The sequence below is a fragment of the Poeciliopsis prolifica genome, unplaced genomic scaffold, assembly GCF_027474105.1.
Source record: "Poeciliopsis prolifica strain line A6 unplaced genomic scaffold, Auburn_PproV2 SCAFFOLD072, whole genome shotgun sequence".
NCBI classification, from domain to species: Eukaryota; Metazoa; Chordata; class Actinopteri; order Cyprinodontiformes; family Poeciliidae; genus Poeciliopsis; species Poeciliopsis prolifica.
The window spans coordinates 1,724,550-1,733,456 of NW_026562447.1; the positions used below are offsets into that span (position 1 = coordinate 1,724,550).

Sequence of the window (8,907 nt, forward strand, 5' to 3'; positions counted from 1 at the left end):
TTCATGCAGACACTGGATTCCCACTTCTGTGGCCAACAAACAAGATTTTATTTCTGTTTTTATCACGTCCAAGACGTTTATGCAAAGATATTCACTAAAGGACAAATTTTCCCCCGACGCTAACTGTATTTTTAAAGTAAATACTTGATTCTCTGGGTTTTGTAACTATTTTAAGGTTGCTTAAGCTGCATTTTCCTCCGGTCTGATGAGGAAAGCAGACCGCCCCCATTCTGTGGTGGAAATCTGTCACGATTTCCGACATGATTGAGTATTTTTGGAAATACCCAACAAAAATAAATAAATGAAAATCATATGTACAAGCGTGGACCTAACAGGAGAAGCGAGCAGCACAGACGTTCGCGTGGCAGTTGCTACAGCGCAGGGAAGCGGAGCACCAATGGAGGGAAATGAATGACCTCAAATGCCTCCAAGAACCTTTCATGACAGGTGATAAATTAGACAAACACCCCGGGTGCAGGCGTTTGTCCTGACCGCGCTCATTTCCTCACTGAGGTTGACAAACAAATGGACACCAAAGGCAGACGTCCAAAACGCGAAGGAGAGAATTTCCCAAATAAGTCCACAGATTAATGGCTGTGGAGCTCAGCAGCTGGGACCGAGGCGATTTGTTTCTGTTGTTGAGTCTTTGTAACCTCATTTCTGGCAAACAGGGTGGTCCGATGGCGTTGGTTCTGATAAATCTGGTTCTGTTAAATCTGCAAACCAGCAGTTTTCCAGCTCCTAATTTAAAGCTCGCTCTTGTTAAGTCCTTCAAACTGAGTTTACTATTGTCTTCAAATGAGTGTAGCCAGACTGATTGCTCTGAAAGAATGTGGTTGGTTGGTGTTTGGTCTATCAGCATTTGGGTCAAAGGTCATGTGGGCCAAAGGTGGATTATTTAGCAGTGATGCGTGGTGAGGCACTGACTTAATCATAATCATGCATACAAATACAGACCCCTGCATGCTATTGTTTACAGGAAATTTTCCGCACGCGGACAACGCTGGAGGGCAAAAAGACGATTCCCTAAAGCCGCGCCGCCGCCGCCACCGCCACCGCCGGCGTAGAATAACTCTGTTAACTTAATCAACAGCAAAGGAAAAACCGTTAAAGTACAAATCAAAACCATAGCTTTCTCGCTCCCTGCATTGGCCTGGCTACACACAGACTTTTTGTCATAGCAACTGACAACAACGCCCCTAAATAAAAACACTGAAATATTTCCCACACAAAGAGCAGAACGTTCAGTCTGTGTGGTTTCAGGCTTCATGTTTATTTTGCGAATATTAATAGGTGATCGCCGCAGTACGAGGAGAAATCTATAAATATATCGCTGCACTTGACTTTACTGTATGGCTTTGTCTGTTACTGTGGCTTCTTCTGCAGTTTTGGAGTCACAATGTCTGGGATCATGAGCGCCCCCTGCCATGAGGCAAGAGAACTGCTCAAAAAAGTAAGACTTTTTTTTGTTTTAACTTGACTAAATGGACATGGGACATAAATACTTTTGCAAGGTAATATTCTCAGAACTGCTGTCTCTTCTCATTTTGCTCTGTCTTCTTTCTTTTTTTACATTTGTGACCTTCGAAGCTGCAGAAAACTCCCATAACGTTGCGCTGTGTGTTGAGGCAGCTGCTGGATCCTCCCACTAACTCTGACCTGGTGAACATAAACACCCCAACTGTGTTTACATAGAAAAGGTCAGGAGAGGTCAACCTTTTATTGGAGAAGTACATGGCAGAAGAATGTGAAACCCATCCAACTGGTTTTTGGGTCGTCTCTGAGTGAGTTTATCTGAGTCGGCTGTTCAGAGGTGTTCAAATGTTGGTGTAGGATTGCATCAAGATTAAAGGTCAAAGGAAGTACAAACAAATTAATGCAATAATTGACTTCCTCTCTATTGTTTTGTTGTCTCATCTAAATGTCAGAACTATTGAAACCACTATTTCAACCACTGTGGAAGCACCTTCCATAGTGGAAGGTGTATGTTGTGCTTTAGGCTATGCTACAAATCCCAATCAGATTCATACCCAGAATTTGATTAGGCCACCTTGAAACCATTCATTGTGTGCTTCCTGATATAAAACCCAAGAACAATTGAGTCCAGAAACTAATGGGCAGGCATTATGCTGCAGGATCTTCTTTCTGAAGAACCGGTTGTGCCGCCATTACAGAGATCGACAGTCTGAAATAAAACCATCAATAAAGTTCCTCTTTTGTCTTAATTTTCCAAAAACTTTGCATCTTTATAACCTTCTTCAGACTGATGGATGTCAATAACTCTCTTCTTATATTGGTGTGAATTTCTTTAGATCTCAAGGCTTAAAGCTGCAGTATGTGATGTTTATGATAAATGTGGGATTTTTTACATATTCAATAAAACTATCACTGTGGTTTAGACAGATAATCTGTGAAAAAATAAATCTCCTCCTTGGGCTGGTATTGCTATCTGAAGACTAAAAACAACCAATCAGACCAGGAGGAGGGTCTTGGTGCTGTCAATCAACCTCTTGTACTCACTGCTAAATGTGCGAATGGTTTAAGAAGTTGAAAACATGAAAAAAAAATTAAAAAATGTTTTAAAATAAACTTGGAAATGTTGATTCTTTTCTAGCATATTTTCAGTTTTTCAAACCCACATTTTCTTCTTTTTTTCTGTAAAAAAAGGCTCATGTCCTTGGTTGCAGAGAGCCAGATGTTAAACAAAATTTAAATTTAATGGAGTAGTTTTTTTTTTTTTTTTTTGGTGTTCAGCTGGTTTTCATGCCTGTTTTGGCTGGAGAGGATGAAGGGTTAAAATGCGGCGGGGGGGAAACCTGATGCTAATTAAATCTCCGGAATGCCACTCAGGGTCTGAGTGGCTCATGTTCCAATTCCTGTTAGTCTGAGCGAACCCTGGAGCTGAAAGCTGCACCATGGTTTTGTTTGGAATGGGGATTTCATCTGGAAAGCTGTAAATATCTGTTTTTTATTGCTAAATGCAAAATGGTCTTACTTTTTCTGGCGGTGCTGCTCTCCTTGCACAGCGTTGCGCCCGCTGTGGGGGATTCCTGCCGGGGGTCGCACTGCTCTGGCGGGGGAACTGGCGATCCAAGGCCGTGCACAGGGGCGCACTGTCCCGGGAGCAGATCCTCCAGGCTCCCCCGGCAGTTCAACCCGGCGCCGCAGTGGAGAACCGGACACGCAGCGGCCACCGCGCACCATGCGCACCCGAGCCCTCAGAGAGCGCCTCTGGAGACCGACCCGCACGGCGGATGCTCCGACCCGGGCTGCACCAGGATCCGGCTCCAGCAGCCCCGGAACGAGTCCAGAGACTGCAGGGGGATCGAGTGCCGGCTGCCGCTGAGGATCCGGCCCAAAGTCCGCGGGGGTTCCTGCGTGGGAGAGGGATGCTCGGCCGCGGCGGAGGCGGACATGTCCTCGGTCTACCTGTCCGACAGAGCCGCGCAGTTTCTGGGAGACTATCCGGAGTTTGGACATGCAGCCTCGGAGCTCGGCGGGGCTCCGCTGGGAGTCCAGCTCACATGTGACATAAAGCCAGGTCTGGTTCCGTCACAACCCGGTTATTTAGATTAAAAACCCTCAGAACAGTTTCTATACCTAAAGAGGCGTGGATGCTGTCAACTGACCGAAAGAGACAAACACATTTTTATTTTATTTTTTATAATTACAACAAATGTTTATCATTTTCCAGCTAAATAATGTGTTTGCAGTTCAGGCCTGGGCAGCTTAAAGGTCAGCTTAAAGGTCAGTTTAGTCAAATGGTCTCAGTAGTCATAAATGTTGCGTTTTAAAAGCTTTGATTGTCCAAATCTGTTGTTTTCCACCAAAACTAGAGATGGTAAAAGATTTGTACGAGAAAAACAAACAAAAATAACCCCAAAATGTACTATTGTAATATTTCATATTTAGAACCCGACTTCATCAATATTTGTCATGAATTGTTATCTTCAGGTTTATTATCTTTCCTCCAGATTGGATGTGATTTATTTACATCAAAGAATAACAACATGAAAGTTTATAAAACCGAGCCAGATTAAGATCTGCTTTCATCTGGATAAACAGACTCTTCCTCCAGTTTATTCCTAATCCTATATTTATCTTTATGTGATGTTTGGTATACCATGGTTTACTTTCAGTAACACACTTTGTCCTGTTATCATATCATAAAAGTAACTTCTTGTTGGTCATTAAGAAAAGGGATAATGACAGAGCAACAATAGCCGAGCTGGAAAAATACCTCAGAGTCAATTAGCTGGAAAATGTCGACTGTGATATTTGATCATGTAGGAAGCTTTCAGTGCACTTTGTTTGGCTGAGTGCACATGCAATATATTGTTAAAATTATCAAACAAAACAGAAACTTTGAGATCAGATGTTGAAATTTCCTAGTCAAAACATGAAACTTTCTGAGCTCTGAATGTCAAACTCAGACAATTTCCAAAATTAAAAAAACTAAAACTAAGACCTGCACTTCTGAGACTCAGAAATGTTCTTTTTTTTTTAGAAAGGTGCTGAGATTCATCTCAAAATTGCAGTTTTTATAGCAAATATTTAACCTTTGAAACTCAGAAATTTCCATATTTTTTGTGAAAAATGTTGACTTTTCAAACTCTGACACTTCCTTGTGTTTTCTAGAAAATTATCTGCTTTTCAGACTCAAAGAATCCCACTTTTTTCTAGAAAACTTCTGAGATCAATCTAAAAAGTCCTGAGTTTTTTGGTGGAAATTTACTCTTCTATTTTCTTTGTCCATCTCTAATGGCCCTGTTGTAAATGTGACCTCAGGGGAGAATGAAGTCCCTTCAGAAGACGCTCTCATCCTGCACCTCCAGTTGGCGAAGGGGCAGGAGAAGCTGGTTGAAGCCCTCCGAGCCCAGCAGGTGGTAATCCGCGATCTGCAGCAGAAGCTCGTCGACCAGCAGGAGGCGCTGCTGCTGCAGCAGCAGGACGTCCTGCAGCAGCAGCGACAAATGTACGAGCAGATGGATGCGGTGAAAAACCAGTTCGGCCAGCTGCTGGAGACGGTCAAGCAGGCCTCCTTCCAGGGCCTGCAGGGGGAGCTGCACAGCTACTTCGAGAGTCACTTGGCGGGACTGCAGAGCCAGGCCCGCAGCCATCTGCAAAAATCCTACGCCGTGCATAAAATGGACATTGACTCCAAAGTGATGGATGTGGTGGGAGAGACTCATTTCCCGCAGCCTCTGCGTGTCTGCCGATCGCCCTGCGGATCAGAGGAGTTCTGTGATTTTCAGAGGGATCCACCGCAGTGTGAGAAATGCACCATGTGTCCGCCGGGCTTCTTCCTCATTGCGCAGTGCTCACAAACTGCAGACAGAATGTGCCAGGTATGATTCATAATAGCTTGCAAAACTACTCCAAACACTTCAATCCAAGCCATATTTTGTCCCGTTGGAAAAACAGGCTACACTAGATGCATTTTCATTAAAAATGTGCGCAAAACTTTGTCAATATTCTGCTAATGTCAGAAAAACTATTTTCCAATTGTGACATGTCCATTAAATAAGGAACACAATTAAAATCATACATCAATAAGTTTGTTTGTTGAAGTGATAAGTCACTAAAAACATGCACTGCCATCATCCTCCTACCACTTCCTGTTGTGTTCTTCATGGTTTCTGCCAGTAGTAACATCCGGTTGTTGATCATGTGACTCCTGTGTTTTCATTGCAGTTTTGCAAATTAAACCAATTTTGACTCGGCCAAAAAAACCCTCCTCATTCTAATGCTAAAAAATGTCAAAAAAGGAGACATTTTTTCGGGGTGTGTGTGGTTGTGGTGGGAGGGTTCCCTTAAGTGAATTTATTTTTTTAAATGTTAAATTGTGTCAATGGAAACACAGCTAATGAAACGCAGTGGTGACGGTATCATTCCAAGGGATTGAAAACTTTACAGTATCATAAAACCATTTTAAGATACATTGCAGCTTTTGGTTGTAACAAGACAAGATAGGAAAAAGGCAAAGAGTAACAGCTTTACAAGGCATTGATTGTACCTTCAGTATATTCACTGAATGTTATGCATAATGAATTAAATCCACTGAATATCCTTGAAGCAGATGCCAAAAATCCAATTTGCTTGACAAGAACAAACTGCTCCAAGGAAATACTTTAAAAGTATAATTGTATGGATTGCAGGACAGAGACGAATGTCTTGAACTACCACAGATTTGCGGAGAGCGAGTGAAGTGTCTCAATACTCCTGGTCAGTTCATGACGTCTTTGTTTCATTTTATATTCTCCAGCATATTTATAGCCTTGCCAGAGCTAATCTGACGTCTCCTTTTGTGCAGGTGGTTTCAAGTGTTTGGGGGTTTCGGAGAGAGAAGCAGGGACGGGTCTTTGTGGTCATGAATACTTCTACAACCAGGAGCTCCAGGAGTGCCAAGCCTGCACAGATTGCGATGGGGAGCCTTTGGTCACCCCCTGCACAGCCATCAGCGACGCAGTCTGCGGCCAGATTTCAGAGAACCAACTCTCCCAGATCTGGATGGCAAAGGTGACACTATCTCCTGCAGGTACCTCTAGCTCCCACATCTTTCCTGGTCTGCAGCTCAACATCCGAGGAAAAGAGAGCAGCAGTCTTCTGTCCAACGAGGCTGGAAGAGTGACATTCCTCCAGCATGGTCTGGTGTGGCTGGATCATAACTTTGCTATAAAGCACAGCTGCAGAAACTTCCTCCAGGTCGGGATGAGACTCAACAAGAGCCAGGAGGAAGAAGATCAGGACCTTAGTGGCATCCGCATTGAGCAACCGGATGGGAAGTATTTCCAGGGGGTGAGCGTCAGTACTGGCTTGGAGGTTGAACCTAACCACGTCTTCACTCTGTTGCTGAAGAGTCCCAACCAGCACTGCAATCAGAGCAAAGACCTTCAAGTTTTTGATGTTCCCACCCCGTCTCTGAGTCTCCTCTGGTTGTCTCATGATACCGGTGCTGTTGCTATGATGGCCCAGATATCCCTGTTGGCGCACTACCAAACCAGCTACCGCCCGACTTTCCGTATCACGACAGTGTCCGACCCCTACATGGTCAGCCTCACTCACGACAGCCGTGGGGTGCGCTTCACGGAGAGCGGAGTAGTGAAGTTTGTCATTCAGCAGGCGCTTTACTCCATGGGTCACACCTGTGTTCGCGAAGGTTTCTCCCTGATCGCCTACACCACCCGGAACACCACTGGACTGAAGACGATGCAAGCCTTCAAGACGGGTGTGAACTACAGGGATACTTCCATCACGCTCTCTGGCGCAGTGACGGTGGAGAGCAAAGACATCCTCACTTTTGAGATCACGTCTCCATCGCAGTGCAACATCCGGTACTTTGGGGACAGCACCGGGATCAGTATCTTGAGTCTGATCTGGATTCCCTCGGCTGTGTCATCGGCCTTGACCGCCACAGTTTCACGGACAGGACTTCCCTCTGGAGCCGTCAGGAATAAACCACTGTTGTTTCAGCAGATCAGCCCGGATACGCCGCAGGTCCATCTGACTCACTCCGGGGACTCAAATGCCAGAAGGAACTTTGTCTTTTGTGAGAAAGGTACAGCAAACATCGCCCTCAACCTCAAACTGATCCACTCATGTAATATAGTCAAACTGACTCTGCAGAGGGTCGGAGGTCAGCAGGCCGGTCCTGTGGCTCAGCAGGTGTCCGGATCAATGCCTGAAGGCAGTGAGTGGACTAGCATCGGGCTGAGAGCCTCTTTTCAGGTCCAGAATGGCACAGCTGTTTACGTTACTCTGGACTGTATCAGAGGACGTGTAAACCAAATAACACAAGAGGGTGGCACCAATATTTCAATTCTCTGGGTTGCTCTGTGATCCAGGAGGACGGATTTCTACCATTTTCAAAAAATCTTTTTGTGAAAACTCAAAGACTATTTGGTGCTATGCAGTAGTGCTGGAAGATATGGATGAGCAACTTACCACAAGATAATCAGTTCATATCAGTCAATATTGATAATCATTGATTAGTTTTTTGTTTAAGTATCTGAAACGCTGCCAAACTGACGCCGTCACTTTATCCACAGTTTTCACACAGCGCTGTTGTCTTTTTGTTTAAGTGGCGGAAATTTGAACTGCTGCTGCACAAGTGACTCAGCAGGTTGTTGCTAGGTAACCACAGAGGGAGTGCGTTGCTAGGTAACCACAGAGGGAGTGCGTTGCTAGGTAACCACAGAGTGAGTGCGTTGCTAGGTAACCACAGAGCCAGTGCGTTAGTTGATTTCACTGACGTAGCTTAGCTCGCTGTGAGAGTCTGAGGAGCTAGCTAAGCCGGGAGATGTCTGCCTACATCTCCCAGAATGCTACGCGGTTCTGGGTCGGACGTCAGTGAGTATTTTACGTATTGACTATTCAATCAAACGTCTTATCTATTGATATTGATCATGTGTCTTTAGCGATACCGTCGTTGATTTATTGTCCACCATCCCTTTTTACTAAAGTATGAATATTGACTGAATTTTTTGCTTTAAATTAATGGTTTTCCACTTGTTCAAGCATTTTTATTTTGGATGTTTGTTCTTCTGAAATCCTTCAGCTGGTTGAAAAGTGACCAATTTAAAATCTGAATGTCTTCATATCTGTCAGACTGTGCGCATACAGTGGTGCTCAAATATATGTCTGTATGTAGACAATCATTCATAGGCTTTATTTTATAATGATGCATTTATAAGTCAATTTTATATATTTTTTTTATTGCAGAATATTATATTTAATGTATCTTTTGTATGTATGACCTTAAGGATAAATTACACAAGGGCTTCAGTTCTACTCTATAGTTGGTTTAAAATGTTCATTCTAGTCAATATTAATACAATCAGTGTTTAGATGCCATGCACCTTTATTTACACAGAATAAGTTCTTGTCGCTGTTAAATGTTTGGTCACC

The 8,907-nt window shown here is 43.9% G+C and overlaps 1 protein-coding gene across 1 annotated transcript; it reads left to right on the forward strand.

The window, feature by feature from the left end:
- The first annotated feature begins 2,907 nt into the window (after positions 1 to 2,907).
- nell3 (NELL (neural EGFL like) family member 3) lies at positions 2,908 to 8,907 on the forward strand. Its single transcript, XM_055020953.1, has 4 exons — positions 2,908 to 3,541; positions 4,789 to 5,348; positions 6,159 to 6,225; positions 6,314 to 8,907. The coding sequence occupies exons 1-4, from the start codon at positions 2,986 to 2,988 to the stop codon at positions 7,837 to 7,839; spliced, it is 2,709 nt and encodes a 902-aa protein (XP_054876928.1). The 5' UTR covers positions 2,908 to 2,985; the 3' UTR covers positions 7,840 to 8,907.

What these genes read in the sequence shown, in the direction of transcription:
- nell3 (XM_055020953.1), top strand. Translation starts at nt 2,986, where the DNA reads ATGGTCTTACTTTTTCTGGCGGTGCTGCTCTCCTTGCACAGCGTTGCG. An exon ending in CTGCAGACAGAATGTGCCAG is followed by an intron (nt 5,349 to 6,158) that starts GTATGATTCATA and finishes TATGGATTGCAG; the next exon opens with GACAGAGACGAATGTCTTGA. An exon ending in GAAGTGTCTCAATACTCCTG is followed by an intron (nt 6,226 to 6,313) that starts GTCAGTTCATGA and finishes CCTTTTGTGCAG; the next exon opens with GTGGTTTCAAGTGTTTGGGG.